Here is a 20132-nt window from a genome sequence, read left to right as displayed (position 1 = left end):
ACTGAAGAAAAGCCTCTAGCTCCAGTGGGCCGGGAGCAGGAGGCAGAGCTGCACCCCAAGGTTGAGGGGCTTTCACCCAGCCCCTAGAGGCTGGCACTTTGAACTTGGACTTAAAGCCTCCAAATTGTAAGAATAAACTCCTGTTTGTTAAGGCCATCCCGTCTGTGGTGTATACCTGTCAGTGGCACTAGGGAACCAGAACACTGACAAAGAAATGGGAAGAGGAAACAAGATGGAGACATTGAGGTGTGCTAAAGTATTAGTGATCCCAAGTACTGGTCCAGCTCATACCTCCTTCATGAAGTCTTCCCTGATCTGACCTCTTCTTCTCCCCACAGAGGGCTAAAAGCATGTCCTCCACCCTGTGACCTCTCTTATTCTACCTCTCTATAGCACTTACCCATGCTGGCTTGTGCGATATTGTGTGTGAGTACAAATCTGTATTTTTATTCTCTTCTTAAACCTTCCACAGCTTTTAGTATAGGGTCTAATACAGAGTAGTTACCTAGTAACCATTGAATGTTGCATAAATGGTTGGATTAAGTCAGTGCTTCTCCACCCTGATTGCATTTTAGAGTCACTTGTAGAGGATTTTTAAAAATATTAATGACAGAGTTTCCAAAACTCTGATTTCATTGATCTGAGATAGGAGCAGATACTATTTTTGTTTATTTGTTTGAAAGTTCCCAAGGTTGAGGACTAGAATTAGGTTCTTTGTTGGAACAATTCTTAAAGCCTGGACTCTTGGACCAGCAGCTCCAACATTACCCAGAAACCTGTTAGAAATGCAAATTCGTGGGCCCCACACCAGACCTAGTGAAGGAGGGACCCTGGGGGGCTTCAGCTCCCTGTGTTTTAACCAGCCCTCCCGATGACCCCAGCATGGGCTCAAGTTTGAGGACTGCTGGGTTAAGACAAAATAAATGATTTCGTATAAATAAAATGTCAACTCTGGGAAACCAAATACATTTGACAGTCATCCCAAAAGATGGCAACTTTTAAAGCACCTCTCTATAAACACGTGAGGATACCTCACAGACACAATGGCATTGTGCTGTGGAAACATATCACAGCATTTTGTAATGGTTTTCAAAACTCATTTTTGTATAGCTTCCTCTATGTAAATACTGTCCAGTGAGGAAGCTAATTTTCGTCATAATCTAAGTGAAATAGGCTGTATGAGACAGGAAGAACAATGAAAATTCTGGCATTGGATAAGGAAGCTTCAGATTCAAGGACATCTTCCATAGTTCCCTCTCAGATAAATGCCTTTTTTTTTTTTTTGGACAGTAACATTTTCTCTTTCTGTCATGCTATTTGACTATGTGCCATTTGCAAGCTCTGTCTATTCCTATGGAAACCAACTTAGTGGATGAAGCCAAGACTTGGAGGAGGCACTGGGGAGAAATATTAGAAGAGTTCAGCCACAGAGCAACTAAAGATGTTGCCTTTCCTTCAGTCAAATCCTCTTTGAGAGCCAGAATCTGTTTCAAGCCAGAGAGATGTTCTTGGCTGATGTATTGTCTAGTTCCTCTGCCAGATGGATGAACATCTTAAACTTGGAAAATAACAAATAAAGCTCCTATTCTATCTTTGAAGTGCCATTCTTAGCCTTTGCTTAGAGAATTGTCAAATAGCTTTTTTAAAAAATGGCTTTTAAAGATTTGGTTAATATGTCAGGTTAGTGATGTGGTTACCATCAAACTTGTTGAGTAATTAGAAATTTTGACTTAGAACAAAAATTATTTAGGCTTGGCAATCAGAAGTTTAAGGAAAGAGGGAGTGCATCTATGAATGGGAAGGATATTGTATATTTCATTTCATTTCTATAGTTCATTGGATTTATGTCTTTCAAAAATGGGTTTTTGTAATTGTTTGCATTACTCTCTGATGCCAACAGTTATAAGGATTCACTTTAAATAAAAGACCAAAACCCTGAGTACAAGCAGACCTATAAAGCAATTGAGACAAGAAGATGCTCCTAGTAGATGTAATGCGGAAAGGCTCTCTCCTTCCCACCCCATGCATCCTCTATGTTTGATATGGTGATGGTATCTCATAGTCTAGGTAGTAGAACAATTCCAGATTGCATTGTACTGAGCCATTTATGTGGACATTTAAATTACGTTTAGTTTGCGGGTAGAATGGGGGCGATTGTATTTCCAATTTTGTGTTCTTTCATTTGTGCAAGAAAAGTTCTGTCTTTGGAGAAAACAGTTCAGGGAACTGTTAATCTAGATGAGTCATCATCCTGTTTTGAACCTAGCCTTCCCCTTCAAGCTTCAGCTCCGTAGACATCCTTTTCCTTTCTTTTTTCCCTAGACATCTCTACACGTATTTTCCTCAGGTATCTCAAACTCCACGTTAAAAAAAAAAAAAAAACAGAACTCAGAAAGTGTTTATCCCTAACCCTATTTTTCCTTCCAGCTCTTCAGTTGTTGGCACTATGTTCCATTTCATACCTGTTTAGGAAGCATATATTTCTCAAATCTGTACCCTTTTTCCATTTAACTCTTAACATTTCTAATCTGAAATGCTATGATAACCTCCTAACTTGTCTCCCTGCCTAAAGATTTCTTCCCCTCAAATAATCCTTCACACAGTCTCCAGAGTGATTTAACACAAAAAACAAAACACCACAAACACTGCCTTCTTAAACTGTTCTTAGCTCCCCCGCTGCCTGTATGATAAAGACACTGTTATCTAGCTCCTGCCCACCTCTCTAATCATATTTCTTACTTCTTCTTATACTGCATGCCATATGACATCAATGTGGATTATATGTATTGTTGTTGTTGTTATGCACCGTCGAGTCGGCCCCGACTCATAGCGACCCCTCTTTGGTTTTCCAAGGCAGTATCACTACGGAAGTAGGATTGCCCAACCTTCCTTCCGAGGAGTGGCTGGTGGATTTGAACCGCCAGCCTTCTGGTTAGCAGTCAAGTGCTTTAGCCACTATGCTACCAGAGCTCCTTGATTATATGTAGGTCTGTGATTTGATTTAGCTTACATATAAGATAAATTAGTCTGTTACTGTTGGATGCTGACAGTAAACACGAGACTCTGGAGTCAGAGATGAAGGACTGTTATTCACAACACAGCAGGAAGCATGAGCACGTGTATGTTTGTGTCGTTTTCCTTGGCCCCAAGAACCACAGGGGAGAAGCGGAGGGCCCAGATGGAAACTGTACACGCAGTGGGGTTCCTTCGTAACTGAGGGACACGGAGTTCTGGACTCCTAGCGCTTTTCTCCTAAGCAGGGAGCACGCCTGTTCTTCGTCATTGAGGAGAACAGCACCCCAGGAAAGGCCCTGGCAGGGAGCAGTCGAGACGTGGTATTCTTGGCATGTTCAGGTAAATACGCAAGGGCCCTCAGAGCCTGGGGAGATCGCCTTCCAACATCCCACCCCTCTTCCCTACATGTTCTTGACATGAGTGTGCTACTCCATCAGCTACTCTGATTAATCTGACCGATAGATGCTGGCAGAAGACATGAGATTCCCATCGGAGACAAAATTTTAAAGAAGAGGAACTTTATTACTGATGGCCTAGCAAATAGCAGAACACCTGCATGCTTGCACCCGTTCTCCATTCCCCAAAGAATCTAGAAGTGATATTGAGGGCCCAGATACGTTCTGTGCTCACAAGGGGTTGGCATGACATCTGAAGAATGCTGAATTTGGGGCATTTGCCACTTTTACTAAGTAGTAAGCACGCCAGCTCTTTGTCCTGAAGGGTGCATTTCCCTTATTCCCCAGGATTGCTCTTCACAGTCTTTGCAGACCTAACCCTGAGAAATGGCCACAGTGAAGAGCGGCCAAGGCTTTGTATCCCTGGCATCACAGTGAGAACACGCAGGAATGCTCAGGACCCCGGCAGATCGCCTCTCCCAACGTCGTTGGAATGTGTAATGGTGTCTACAACCATTATGGGAAAGTGGAATATAATGGCATTCCTAGTATCTGTGACCTGTATACTTCCTAGGGATAGTGATTCTCTTTAGGAATTAATAGCAGATGATTTGAGAGTTTATAAATAAATAATGATGTGTTGTTGTTGTTGTTGTTGTTAAGTGCCGTCGAGTCGCTTCCGACTCATAGCGACCCCATGCACAGCAGAACGAAACACTGCCCGATCCCGCGCCAGCCCCACAATCCCTGCTATACTCGAGCCCATCATCGCAGCCACTGTATCAATCCATCTCCCCGAAGGCCTCCCCCTCTTTCGGCGACCCTCCACCCTACCAAGCATGACATCCTTCTCCAGGGAATGGTCCCTTCTGGCAACATGACCAAAATAGGTGAGACGAAGTCTGGCCATTCTTGCTTCCAAGGAGCATTCTGGCTGCACTTCCTCCAGGACAGATCTGTTAGTTCTTTTAGCAGTCCATGGTACTTTCAGCATTCTCCGCCAGCACCACAACTCAAAAGCATCAACTCTTCTTCGGTCTTCCTTATTCATTGTCCAGCTCTCACATGCATACAAGGCGATTGGAAATATCATGGCTTGTGTCAGGCGCACCTTAGTCCTCAAGGAGATATCCTTGCTCCTCAGCACTTGAAACATTTCCTTCGCAGTTGACTTTCCCAATGCTACACGTCATCTAATGTCCTGACTGCTGCTTCCGTTGCCATCGATTGTAGAACCAAGCAACGTGAATTCCTTGACAACCTCAATCTTCTCTCCATTTATTGTGATGCTGCTCATTGGTCCAGTTGTGAGGATTTTTGTTTTCTTTATGTTGAGATGTAATCCATACTGCAGACTGTATTCTTCAACCTTCATCAGTAGGTGCCTTAAGTCATCCTCACTTTCAGCAAGCAAAGTTGTATCGTCTGCATATCTCAGGTTGTTAATGATTCTTCCTCCAATCCTGATACCACGTTTTTCTTCATATAGTCCAGCTTCTCGGATTATTTGCTCAGCATATAGATCGAATAAGTGTGGAGAAAGAATACAACCCTGACGCACTCCCTTCTTGATTTTAAACCTGTAGTGTCCCCTTGTTCTGTTCGAATGACAGCCTCCTGGTCAAGGTACAGATTCCTCATGAGTACAATCAAGTGCTCGGGAATTCCCATTCTTCTCAATGTTATCCATAATTTGTCATGAGCCACACAATCAAATGCCTTTGCATAGTCAATAAAACACAAGTAAACATCTTTCTGGTATTCTTTGCCTTGAGCCAAGATCCATCTGACAACAGCTATGATATCCCTTGTTCCACGTCCTCTTCTGAATCCAGCTTGAACCTCTGGAAGTTCTCTATCAATATACTGCTAATAATGATGTAGATATCATTAAAATTAACCATAACAAATTATGTTTCTATTATTTGCATTTCAATTTTAAGTAATATGTCTTTAGGTAAATAATATCATTAGGATTTAGAATGAAAGATAAGCGGATGCCTATCTTACGTTTGCCACTCCTCGGAAGGAAGGTTGGGCAATCCTACTTCCATAATGATACTGCCTCGGAAACCCAAGGAGGGGTCGCTATGAGTCGGGGCCGACTTGACGGCAAATGACAACAACAACAACATCTTACGTTTGTGTGTGCTGTTGTATAAACCAGAAAAAAACAAACTCACTGCCGTTGAATTGATTCTGACTCATAGCAAACCCCCTTGGGTTTCTGAGGTGGTATCTCAATGGAAGTAGATTGCCCAACCTTCCTTCTGAGGAGTGGCTGGTGGGTTTGAACTGCCAGCCTTCTGCTTAGCAATCAAGTGCCTTAGGCACTGTGCCACCAGATCTTCCATGCTATTATATATATAGTTACAATATTTCCATGAGCTGGAAGAGGTTGAACTTGGTCCAAGTGGATAATATTGTTCCCAGATCCAGCCTTCATAGGGAACATCTGATGGATCTCGGCCCTTTGGAATAGTAGAAGCTGGCCTGATCACATAGCTATAAACACCTAAGAGTTCCAGCTAAATTCCTACTGTGCATGCCTTTGGTTGGCCCCGTATCGTTTTCTGTAGAGTATATACCTTTATCTCAATGTAAAAAAAAAAAATCAGAAAACCCATTACATACAACATTCCAACTCTTTTTATTTTTACCTGTCCCTAACCTTGGTTCTCTGCTAGATTACCAACTGGACATGGACACGCTTTACAGTTAACCCTTTCATTTCCCTCCCTCTACCATGGGCAGTTTCTGCTTTCACTTGACCATCCTGTTTTGTTGCCTTCTCCACACTGGAAAACTGTTCATAACAATACTAGCAAACAGTTCCTGAGCGTTTACTTTGGGCACTGTTCTATCCTTTACACACACGACAGGCAGACCTCGGAGATAGTGCAGGTTCAGTCCCAGACTACCACTGTAAAGAGAGATCACAGTCCAGCGCGTCACACAGCTTTTTGAGCTTCCCAGTACATGTACAAGTCATGTTTACAGTATGCTGCAATCCTGTGTGAACAGCATCATGGAAGAGTTTGAAGTACCATGAGGATCACCAAAATGTGACACAGAGACACAAAGAGCACATGCTGTTGGAAAAGTGGCACTGACAGGCGTGCTCAGCGTGGGGAGCCTAAACCTTCAGTTCGTGGAGAGCACGCATTTGTGAGCACCACAAAACCAATAGGCCCGTGTCTGTCATTTTCATACACACAGTCATCGCAGGTACTGCTGTTATCCCCATTCCACAGATGAAGATGAGGAAATCGAGGCACAGGACAATGGTTGTGTAATCTGTAAAAAATTTTCTATGATGCTTCTTTAAGAAGCAAAGATGAAGTCAAGGTTAAAGAGCTTTGTAAAAAGTAAAGTGAAATGCAAACATTTTACTATTGCCTGCTTCATGATGAATGAATGCATGAATATGATTACTGGGCTGTACCACAGTTTGTGTACGTAGAGTCCCCATAATAATGTGAAAGTATGCCAACATGGTGTCGATAACATATTTGTCACTTACCCAACACCCTTCATTTTCTTCCCTTTTCCTCTAATTTCAGAATCAAAATCATTGTCTAAGTGAACATTTTTAAAAGGTCATAATAAATTATTCTACAGTATTTGAAATGTTATAATCAGAAAGATCAAACCTTAGTTTTTGGTATGAACTGCCTGCCACAGTCTTACTTTTCTTGGGCATTTTCTCTTTTTTCCAAGAAAAAATGGAAGGAGATTTGGAGTAGAGCGCCCTCTGGAGGAATTTTTAGGAGCTGGTATTGGATGAAATGAGTAACGCAGATAAATGATGTAGTTAATATAAATGAAGTGCAGATAAATGAAACATTAATCAACAGAAATAACCAGATACCTGAGATTTGAAAATTAAGACCCAGAACTGTCATAATCTCATATCACAAACTGTAAAAAGACTTTTTAAGGGAAGCGGGGGGACCTGGGGAAGGTATTTCACTTCACCTAATTTACTCAGCGCTTCAAGTAACACTTACTAAGCACCTGTTTTGTTCCAGGAACTGTGCCAAGCACAGCGGTTGAAAAATTAGTCTCTGCCTTCATGAAGCATACAGTTTGTGAGGAAGAACACAGTAAGGGGGAACAAAGAAAAATATGTGTGGCTACGAATGAAGAAAAGTATGTAAAGAAAATGACAAAGTGGCAGAATCAAGGTGAACAAAATAAGTTCTACTTAGGGAAGGTGATCAAAAAGCAGCTCTCCGAGAGGAAACAATTGAGCCTGAGACTGAAGGGCAGAGTCAGCCAGTGAGGGAAAGAGCCATGGCAGAGCGTTTTTGAGGCCTAAGGAGCAAGGTGAGGGGAGCTCTGAGCTGGGACAGTGCCCAGGAACTAAGAGGAAATTGATGAGTCTGGGTGCCGTCAGCACAGAGAAGCTGGCAGTTTCTAATTAGTCTGATTTTGAGATTCTGTAAGTAAATGCGCAGCACCAACAGAAACCTGAAGGCAGTGCTAGGGGAGAGGAAGTGTCAGCTTAAGCAGTGACCAAAGAGTGAGGGTGAGGTAGAAACCTTTGTGTGCTAAGTGATGAGGTCAGGGCTAGTTTCTCAGGATGATTCCAGCTGTCTGTCATGCTTGTGTCATGGTCACAGGATGGCTATCCGGTCCACCTTCAAGGCAGAAGGAAGGTAGACCGGCCATACCAGCTGCATCTGCCCCTTTATGTCAGGAAGTAAATGCGTTTCTGCATTTCCCTAAAGCTATCTTAGATTTCCACCTTAAGCTCGCACACCAGAACCGGGTTACAGGGCCACCTGAAGGGAAGGGGGAGAAGCAAGTATTGAGCTTTGCTGAAGCAGCAAGAGGGGAAAGGGACTGGATTTGACCATTTAGCCAACTGACTGATTTACCACAATCATACACTTACATCCACAGTTGACAGAACTACAAGGAAAAATGGACATATCTATGTGTCATTAGGACTTACAACCTCCCTCTCTCAGAGACTGATAGACTAGATTAAAAAATTAGTGAGATTTTAATTACACCAATAGCAAACTTAATGGACCATATAAATGATACTGCTCCCAATAATTAGAAGATGCACATTCATTTCAAGCACATAGGGAATATTTAGCAAAACAAACCACCTCCAAAGCTAATCTTAACAAATGCACAGGAATTTATGTCATGTTCTTTGACCTCAATGTTGAAAATTAAAAATCAATTTAAAACATACCAGAAAATCCACATTTACAAATTTTGAAACCTACTGATAGATATTATATGGGTACAAATACGGATCTCTTCCAGTCGTTTGGCCAGATAGCTGTCTTCTGGAAGATGGTGTAAAGTACTTCTTTACCATGGCCATCAGTTTGGTTTCCAGTCCAGGCCAAGTCTGCCCATCTAATATGAACACTCATGAATCCCTCTTTCCTGCTCTTATTCCTTCTTATCTCTCTCCCAACCCTTGTGCTCAGTTGAGTCCTATCTCTTCAGGCAAGTCTTATTTGCATCCATTGTTGCTCTAGTTAGTCCCTTTTGTTTTAGAGCACTTATTCAAAGTTGTACCTGGATAGCTATCTTAAAATAAAACTATCATTCCTTACTAACCAGATGATTGTGAACAAAACACTTAAACCTCTTTGAATCTCAGTCCCCTCACCTGTAAATATGAGTTAAAAATCTCTGCTTATTTCACCAGGTTCTTATGCTTTGAACTACACAAATAACAGGTGCTTCTTTGGTCAGAATTGCTGGAACTAATAAACTCACACATTGCTGCTATGAGCAATTGGAAAATATTTCAGAAACTGTAAAATGTTCAACCTCATTTGACTCAGTAATTTGGTTCCTGATAAGTTATTCTTTAGAAAAAATTAAAAAGGAAAAACTATGTGAAAAAAGATGGACATTGCTACATTTTCTGTAAAAGCAAAATATTGGAAACATTCTAAATATTTAACAGTGATAGAATGGTTAAATGAAACATGTTGCTTTAACACAATAAAATATTGTATACTGTATATTATGCACTATAAATATTATATACTATATAAACTAAAGGAGCTCTGGTGTCACAGTGCCCAAGGCATTTGACTACTAACCAGAAGGTTGGCAGTTCAAAACCCACCAGCCACTCCATGGGAAGAAGACTGACCAATCTACTTCTGTAAAGATTTACCTCCTTGGAAACCCAATGGGGGTCGCTATGAGTCAGAATAACCTAAATATATATAGAAAACGGTTGGAAGGAAACATGAAGTAATGAAATAATTGACATCTACTGGATTATAAGAATGCTTCCTTAATTTCTCTGAATGTTATTACTCTAGCAGAATAATTAAAATACTTAAAATATGTTAAGTTTTTCTTTCTTCCCCAAACTAAACTTCTTACCATCTCTTGTGTCTTATTTAGGGAAATTATCGTTTCATGAAACTCTTACTCACACGCAGAGCAAACTGGATGCAAAAGGATCTAGAAGAGATGACGCCTTTGCACTTGACGACCCGGCACAAGAGCCCCAAGTGTTTGGCGCTTCTGCTGAAGTTTATGGCCCCAGGAGAAGTGGACACACAGGATAAAAACAAGGTAAGGGATTGTCAGGTTGAAGGCTAATGAGAGCAGAAAGCAGGTCTACTGGCTTCCCTTTATAGTGTGAAACCTCAGGGAAGAAAGTCTTAATTACTAAACATACACACAGTCAAACAATTCCAAGTCTCATACATGCCAGGAAAGTATTTCATTTAAATTCTGTCACTTTATTCTCATAACTATGTGTGGAAGGTAGTTTTAGCTCCCTTTTCCACAGATAGGGAAACAGAAGCTCAGGAAAATTAAATAGTTCTGAATCTTTGGGCAAATTACTCAATTTTCTCATATGCAAATAGGGAATAATAAGATGATTGAAGATTAAATGAGATGAAACATAAAATATTTAAAAGATCTATCACTCGTCTGTCAGTTTGTCACACTGGTGGCTTACATGTTGCTGTGATGCTAGAAACTATGCCACTAGAATTTGAAATACCAGCAGGGTCCCCATGGTGGACAGGTGTCAGCAGATCTTCCAGACTAAGACGGTGAAGAGGGACCTGACAATCTACTTCTGAAAAATTGGCCAATGAAAACCTTATGAATGGCAGCAAGAACACTGTCTGATACAGTGCCAGAAGATGAGCCCTTCAGGTTGGAAGGCACTCAAAACACAACTGGGGAATAGCTGTCTCCTCAAAGTAGAATCAACCTTGATGACACAGATTGATTAAAGCTTTTGGGACCTCCATTTGTTGATGTGGCAAAACTCAAAATGAGAAGAAATGTAATGCAAACATCATTAAAAATTAGAATGTAAAATGTATATAGTGTAAATCTGGGAAAATTGGAAGTCATCAAAAATGAAATATAACATATAAAGATTATCTCTACAATGAGCTGAAATGGACTAGTATTGGCCATTTTGAATTGGACAGTCATATGGTCTGCTATGCCAGAAATTAAAATTGAAGAGAAATTGTGCCACATTCATCATCAAGAAGAACATTGCAAGATTCTATCCTGAAGTACAACACTGTCAGTGATAGGAAAATAGCAATATGCTTCAAGGAAAACCAGTTAATGTGGCTATATACTCAAATTTAAGCATCAACCTCTAAAGCCAAAGGTAAAGAAATTGAAAATTTTTACCACCTTCTGCAGTCCAAAATTGATCAAACATGTAATCAAGATGCATTGATAATTACTGGTGATTGGAATGCAAAAGTTGGAAACAGAAGAAGAATCAGTAGGTAGAGAGTATGGTGTTGGGGATAGAAACAATGCCAGAGAATGGACAGAAGAACTTCACAAGACCAACAACTTTTTCAATGCAAGTACCTTTATTCAACAGCATAAACAGTAACTAACTACCTAGCCCTATGGAATACCCAGAAATCAAATTGACAACATCTGTGAAAGGAGAGATAGTCACTCAATATTATCATCAGAACAAGTCCAAGGCCCAATTGCGGAAGACACCATAAGTTGCTCATATGCAAGTTCAAGTTGAAGCAGATGAAAATTAAACCAAGTCCATGATGGCCAAAGGAAGAACTTGAGTATATTGCACCTGAATTTAGAGATCATCTCAAGAATAGATTTGATTCATTGAACACTAATGACCGAAGACCAGATGAGCTATGGGACGACATCAAGGACATCATAAATGAAGAAAGCAAAGGTCATTAAAAAGATAGGAAAGAGAGAAAAGAACAACATGGATGTCAGAAGAGACCCTGAAACTTGCTCTCGAATGTAGAGTAGCTAAAGCAAGTTGAAGAAATGATGACATAAAAGAACTCAACAAAAGATTTCAAAGGACAGCTCAAGAAAACAAAGGAAAGTATTATAATGAAATGCACAAAGACCTGGAGTTAGAAAACTAAAAGGGTTTCTAACATGCTAAACATTTCTCAGGCTGAAAGAATGGAAGAAAAATACAAGCTTTTGCAAGGATTCTATGAGCAAAATGTTGAATGATGCAGGAAGCATCAAAAGAAGATGGAAGGTTGATCTTTTCATGTCCAGAGCAAAGAAGAGTGAAGAAAATCAAAGACATGGAAACAGTTAGGACCATGCAAATTTTAGCCTCCAGGACCCTGAGACAGAAGAACTAGATGGTGCCCAGCCACCTGTGCCAAATGCTCTGAAAAGGGTCACAAAAGGACATCTTTGATAGAATGGGAGAAAGATGTGGAACAAAGCTCAAAATAGTGAAGAAGGAAAAAAAAAAAAAACAGACTTACTGGTCTGCAAGAGATTGGTGAAACACTGAAACTATGGCCTTTAGACCCTTCAAGTCTGAAACCAAACTCACTCCTGTGGCTCAACTTTCAGCCAAATGATAGGCCTGCAAGGTGAACATTAACACCAAGGAGGTATGCACTTTTTAGAACAACCATTCATATGAGCTCAAAAGGGCAACCTTGGCCCAGGGATAAAGCTCAGAAGGCAGGAAGGAATAAGAAAGAAGGGTGAATAGAAATGGTAAACACAGGGAGGGAGTAGGAAGGGTGCTGTTACATTGTGAAGATGGCAGCCAGTGTCACAAATAAAAATATGTATGAATTGTTGGATGGAAAACAAATGTTCTCTGTAGACTTTCATGTTAAAAAGAAAGAAAGGGAGGGAGGTGGGAAGGATGGAAGGAAGGAAGGAATACAAAGAGTCATTGTACCAAAAAGAATTGGTTGATATTCAACCATTTCAAGAGGTAGCATATGATCAGGAACTGATAAAACTGAAGCAGGAAATCCAGCCTGCTCCAGGAATTGAAGGAGTACCAGTTGAAATGTTTCAACCAACGTATGCAACACTGGAAGTGCTCACTCTCTATACTTAGAAACATGGAAAACACATACCTTGCCAACTGACTGGAAGAAATCCATATCTGTGCCCATTCCAAAGAAAGGTTATCCAATAGAATGTGGAAATTATCGAACAGTATTATTAATGTCACACAGAAGTAAAGATTTGCTGAAGGTAATTTAAAACTGGTTGCAGCAGTACATCAGCAGGGTTCTGCCAGAAATTCAAGGTGAATTCAGAAGAGGACGTGGAATGAGGGATATAGTTGCTGATGTTAGATGGATCTTGACTGAAAGAATAGGATGCTAGATAGATGTTTGTTTACTGCCTTTTATTGACTATGAAAAGGCATTCCACTGTGTGGATCATAAAAATTATGGTTGCATAGAATGAGAATTCTAGAACACTTAATTTTACTCCTGTGGAACTTGTACATAGAGCCAGAGGCACTCATTCAAACAGAGCAAGGGATACTGCGTGGTTTAAAATCAGAAAAGATGTGTGTCAGGGTTGTATCCTTTCACCATACTTATTCAGTCTGTATCCTGAGCACATAATCTGAGAAGCGGAACTATATGAAGAATGAAAAAGCAGCATCAGAACTGAAGGAAGACTCATTGACAACCTGCAATATGCAGTTGACACCACCTTCATTGCTGAAAGTGAACAGGACTTAAGCACTTAATGATGAGGATCAAAGACTAGAGCCTTCAGTATGGATTATACTTCATCATAAAGAAAACAAAAATCTTCACAACTGGACCAGTAAGCAACATCGTGATAAACAGAGAAAAGATTGAAGTTGTCAAGAATTTCATTTTACTTGGATGTACAATGAATACCCATGGAAGCAACAGTCAAGAAATCAGTGTATTGCATTGGACAAATCTGCTGCAAAATACTTTTTTAAAATGGTTTTTGTTTTTGTTTTTTTTTTAAATGATGTCACATCAAGGACTAAGGTGCACCTGACTCAAGACATGGTATTTTCAGTTGTTTCATATGCATTTGAAAGCTGGACAATGAATAAAGACAACAAAAGAAGAATTGATGCCTTTGAATTATGGTGTTAGAGATGAATAGTGAATGACCATGGACTGCTAGAAGAATGAACAAATCTGTTGTGGAACAAGTACAGCCAGAATGCTTCTTGGAAGTGAAGAGGGTGAAACTTTATCTTATGTTCTTTGGTCATGCTATCAGGAGGGTTCAGTCTCTGGAGAAGGACATCGCATTTGGTTAAGTAGAGGGTCAGTGAAAAAGAAGAAGAGCCTCAACAAGATGAATTGACAGAGTGGCTGCAAAAATGGACTCCTACATGGTGATGATGATAGTGCAAGACTATGAGCATTTTCTTCTTTTGTACCTAGAGTCACTATGAGTCAGAACCAACTTGATGTCAGACAACAACAGTCAACAAATGCCCTGTGCATAGTATGTTTTCAATACATGCTAACTAAAAATAATTATTAGCTTCATTTTAATTCTAACATTTACTCTGGCATTTGTTGTTGGGATCATTTCTCTTCCCTGCTCTTGAATTTTAATGTATTGTTCACACTAGTCTTAGTTTTGATGCTTTGATCATTTCATTCCTTGGGGTGAAAATGTGTTCTGTAGACAAATGCAATAATTCTCTTCCATTCTACCAGACACTTAGTTATAGGGAACAAAATAGGGATCCAGTGATCAGCATTGAAGAAAAAAGTGGAAGGACTTCCAGGAAGATGGGAGAATATCTAGGCAAGCTACACAGACCATCTTCAACAAAGAAAAGAGAAAACAATTGACACAGATACAGAAGATAATTCTGGAGCCATGAGCGTTGAAAGGAATGATACAGAAATGGATTAAATACCAACTAGTAGAAGAACCTGAGTGAAAACAGTGAATAAGGAGACAAATGGAGCTGCAGACAGTCAGCTATCCTGACGGTGATGATGAGGAAGTTAAGACAGTTCGAGATAGAACAGATTATTCTAAACTTGGAAAGAAAATTATAAATCACCAGAAACCTCAAAGAAAAATAATAAATCTTCATATCAAAATAAAAATGAGGACAGGCACAAATATTTAGCAAATACTAAAACACTAGCAACAAAGGAAATGATAACATGATTCATAAACAAAATGAGCTCAGCACAGAAAATTATATGGAACAAAGAAATCAGCAACACCATGGAAAAACACATAATAAAATGACAGTAACAAATTCATACTTATCAATAATTACACCAAATGTAGATGGATTAAATGCACCACTCAAGAGACAGAGAGTTGCAGACTGCATAAGAAAACATAACCCATCAATATGCTGTCTACAAGAGACACACCTAAGAGACAAAGACAAAATAGACTAAAAATCAATGGTTGGAAAGAGATATATTAAGCAAATGGCAATCAAAAAAGAGCAGAAGTGGCAATATTAATTTCTGATAAAATTGACTTTCAGACAAAACTACCATAAGAGACAAGGAAGAACATTATATAATGATTAAAAGATTTATTGAACCAGAGAACATAACCATAATAAATGTTTATGCAGCCAGTGAAAGAGCTCCAAAATACATAAATCAGACTTAGATAGAATTGAAAAAACAAATAGATGACTCCACAGTAATAGTAGGTGACTTTAATACACCACTTTCAACAAAAGATAGAACTGGAAAGAAACTCAACAAAGACACGGAAGAACTAAACAATACAATCCACCTACATGACCTTGCAGACATCTACAGACAGAGCACTTCACCCAGCAACAGCACAATATACATTCTATCCAATGCACAAGGAACGTTCTCCAGAATAGACCATATGTTAGGCAACAAAGCATCCCTCAATAAATTTAAAAACATTGAAATACTGCAAAGCATCTTCTCAGATCACAATGCTATAAAACTAGAAATCAACAGGAAGACCACAGAAAAAGAGCAAACACATGGAAACTGAATAACACCCTCCTTAAAAATGACTGGAGTAATAGAAGAAATAAAAAATGAAATTAAAAAATTCCTTGAATTGTTTATATACAGAAGTAAACTTTCTTTGTTGGTTACCAGGGGTGGGAGTGAAGGGGAAGGAACACTGCAAAAAAAAAAAAAAAGGCATTGATCCATGTCATTTTAGTTTTGTGTATTTCACTGTACATAAGTTATATTTCAATAAAATGTGTTTTTTAAAAGAATTCCTTGAATCAAATGAGAATGAAAACACAACATACCAAAATCTTTGGGACACAGCAAAAGTAGTGATCAGAGGACAATTTGTAGCAATAAATGCACACATCAAAAAAGAAGAAAGCCAAAATCAATACCTTAACCCAGCGTCTCCAACAATTAGACAAGGAGCAGGAAAAAAAAAAAAAAAAAACAGTAACCAGAAGAAAAGAAATAATAAAGATTCAAGCAGAAATAAGTGAAACAAAAAATAAAAAGACAGTAGAAAAAATCAAGAAGACTAGAAGTGGGTTTTTTTTTAAGATTAATAAAATTGATAAAACACTGGCAAATTTAACAAAGGAAAAGTGGAAGAGAATAAAAATAACAAGAACAAGAAACAAATTGAGTGATGTCATGACAGAATCAACTGAAATAAAAAGGATAATATCAGGATACTATGAAGAGCTGTACTCCAAAAATTTGAAAATCTAGAAAAAATGGACAGATTTGTAGAAGCATACTACTTACCTAAACTAACACAGACTGAGGTGGACAATTTGCGCAGACCCATTACAAAAGAACAAATTGAACAGGTCATAAAAAATTTACCAACATAAAGAAACCCTGACATAGATGGTTTCAATGGAGAATTCTTCCAAATGTTCAGGAAGAAACTGACACCAATACTGTTCAAATTATTCCAGAATATAGAAAAGAATGGAATCCTCCTAAATTCATTTTATGAAACAAGCATAAACTTGATACCAAAACTAGGAAAATACATTACTAAAAAGGAAAACTACAAACCAATATACTCAGGAACATAGATGCAAATATCTTCAACAAAATTGTAGCCAGTAGACTTTAACAACATATCAAAAAATAAAATAACAATAATAATACATTATGGCCACATGGGGTTCATAGCAATTATGCAAGGATGGTTCAATATTAGAAAAATAATTATATCATTCATCACATAAATAAAACAACAACAAAAACAAACACAAGATCATATCAATCGATGCAGAAGAAGCATTTTATATAATCCAACACTCATTCCTGATCAAAACTTTCAGCAAAATAGGAATAGAAGGAAAATTCCTCAACACAATAAAGGGTATTTATGCAAAATGAACAGCTAACATTATTACCAATGGAGAGAGATTGAAATCATTCCCCTTGTGAACAAGGACCAGACAAGGATGCCCTCTATCACCACTTCTAGTCAACATTTTATTGGAAGTCCTTCCAATTCCAATTTGAATTGGCCCTCAAGTTGGTAAGGAAGAAGTAAAGCTATCCCTATTTGCAAATGATATGATCCTATACATAGAAAACCCAAGAGACTCAGCCAAAAAACTGCTGGAAGTAATGGAGAGATTTAGCATGGTGTCAGGATACAAAAGCAACATCCAAAAATCAGTTGAATTCCTCTACACAGCAAAGAGATTTTTGAAAAACAAATAAGGAAATCAATACTATTTACAATAGATACCAAGAAATAAAATAAAATAAAATACTTGGGAATAAATCTTACCAGAGACACAAAAGACCAGTACACAGAAAACTACAAAAGACTACTTTAAGAAACTATAAGAGATCTACATAAATGTAGAACATACCATACTCCTATACAGGAAGATTGAGCATTGTGAAAATGTCAGTTCTACCCAAAGCAATCTATACATTCAATGCAATCCCAACTCAGATCCCATCAACATTCTTTACAGATATGGAAAAATCAATCACTAATTTTATTTGGAAAGGGAGGAGACCTGAGACGAATAAAGCGCTATTGAAGAAGAAGAACAAAGTAGGAGGTTTCACATTCCCCAATCTCAAAACCTATTATACAGCCACAATATTCAAAGCAGTCTGGTATTGGTACAAAGACAGACACATAGATCAGTGGAACAGAATTGAGAATCTAGAAATAGATCCATCAGCCTATGGCCAGCTGATTTTTGACAGAGGGCTGAAATCCATTAAATAGGTGAGAGATGGTCTCTTTAACAAGTGGTGCTGGCAAAACTGGATATCCATTTGCAGAAAAATGATACAAGATCCGTATGTCACACCATACACACAAACTTACTGCAGATGGATCAAAGACTTAAATGTGAAACGTAAAACTATAATGTTCCTCAAGGAAGAAATAGGGGCAAATTTAGGGGCCCTTATATATGGCATAAATAGACTGTCAAACATAACCCAAAATGCACAAACAGCAGAAGATAAACTAGATGAACAGGACCTTCTAAAGATTAAGTTTTTATATGCTTCAAAACACTTCTCCAAAATAATAAATAGAGAACCTACAGATTGGGAAAGAATATTCATCAACAACGTATTTGATAAGGGACTTATCTCTAAAACTTATAGAAAACTTCAACACCTCAACAACAAAAAGACAAGCAATCCAATTCAGAAATGGACAGAAAACATGAATAGACACTTCACCAAAAAGGATATTCAGGTGGCCAATAAACATGTGAAGAAATGTTCATGATCATTAGCCATTAAACTAACTAAAACTCACTGCCATCAAGTTGGATCCAACTCATAGCAACCCCTCCTTGGGTTTCCAAAGCTATATCACTATGGAAGTAGATTGCCCAATCTTCCTTCTGAGGAGTGACTGGTGGGTTTGAACTGCCAGCCTTCTGGTTAACAGTCAAATGCCTTAGGCACTGTGCCACCAGAGTTCCCCATTATCCGTTAGAGAGATGCAAATCAAAACAACGAGATATCATCTTGCCCCATCAAGTTCAACAAGACAGAAAATAACAAATGCTGGTGAGGATGTGGAGAGATTGGAACTCTCATATGCTGCTGGTGGGGTTGTAAAATGACACAACCACTGTGAAAAGCAGTATAGAGATTCCTTAAAAAGTTGGAATTAGAAATACCATTTAACCCAACCATTCCATCACTACGTATATATCCCAAAGAAGTGAGAGCCGGGACAAGAACAGATATATGCACACCCATGTTCATCTCAACACTATTCACAATAGCAAAAATATGGAAACAACCTAGGTGCCCATAAACAGAAGAATGGGTAACCAAACTATGGTACATACAATGGAATACCATGGAACAGTAAAGAATAGTGTAGAATCTATAAAACACCACATAACGGGATGAACTTTGAAAACACTATGCTGAGTGAAATAAGTCAGTCACAGAAGGACATACATTGTATTAATTCATTACAGTAAAAACTCAAGAAAAGGTTTATATATGGAAGGAGACTTTCTTTTTTGGTTACCATGTGTGGAAGGGGCGAGGAGGGAACACTGCAAAGATATAAATAAATGAATCAGATCATTCTATCTGTACACACATATGTACTCACCTGTACCTATTTGTACACAACCCTGGTAACCACCAATAAACACTGGTCTCTGCATACATATCTATTCTTGTCTTCTTTTAAAAGTGGGATCATACAATATTTGTCCTTATGTGACTGGACGTTTTTCTCTTAGTATTATGCCTTCCAGACATATCCATGTTATAGTATGTTTTGTGGAATCATCATTGTTCTTTAGAGTAGCATAGTATTCAATTGCATGCATGTATCACATTTTCCTTATCCATTCATCTGTTGAAAGACACTTAGGCTGTTTCCAATTTTTTTTTTTTTTTTTTGTCTCTTACATTGGGTCTCTAGAATACAAACCTTGGAGTGGGATTGCCAGACCATAAGGTAGTTCTATTTTTAGTTTTTTAAGGAAGCACTATAATGTTTTCCACAGTATAGTAGCATTTTACAGTCCTACCAGCAACTGATAATATTTCCAATCACCCCAAAATCTCACTGACATTTGTTGTTGTCATTTTTTTTTTTTCAATCAGTTCCCTGTTAGCCAGGGTGAGATGGTATCTCATTGTACTTTTGATTTCTATCTTTCTAATGGCTAATAATCTTGAGTATTTTTTCAGGTATTTGCTTGACTGCTTGGATATTCCCTTTGGTGAAGGCTCTTTTCATATTGTTTGCCCATTTTATAATTGAATTGTTTCTTTTTTATCGTTGAGTTATTTCTATATATTTTAGAGATTGAGCCTTTATCAGATATGTCATTCTAAACTAAACCAAACTCACTGCCATCAAGTTGATTCCAACTCATAAAAACTCCCTTTGGTTTTCCAAGGTGGTAAATGTTAGGCTGAAGCAAAACCCAGGCCCCAAAATGTCAGTTGGCAGCTTCCTCTAGATGTCAGGCCCTGA

General features: G+C 38.6%; 1 protein-coding gene across 1 annotated transcript in view; it reads left to right on the top strand.

Annotated features, from left to right (window-relative positions):
* INVS (inversin) overlaps nt 1-20132 on the top strand; it is a 207430-nt gene that overhangs the window by 86617 nt on the left and 100681 nt on the right. Inside the window, exon 3 of the mRNA XM_007950329.1 lies at nt 9807-9980. Coding sequence (XP_007948520.1) covers nt 9807-9980 — 174 coding nt within the window. The remainder of the gene's footprint in view (nt 1-9806; nt 9981-20132) is intronic.

This window comes from Orycteropus afer, unplaced genomic scaffold (assembly GCF_000298275.1).
Source record: "Orycteropus afer afer isolate SDZICR_OR568_19922 unplaced genomic scaffold, OryAfe1.0 scaffold00267, whole genome shotgun sequence".
Lineage (NCBI taxonomy): Eukaryota > Metazoa > Chordata > Mammalia > Tubulidentata > Orycteropodidae > Orycteropus > Orycteropus afer.
This window is presented reverse-complemented; position numbering and strand designations above follow the sequence as displayed.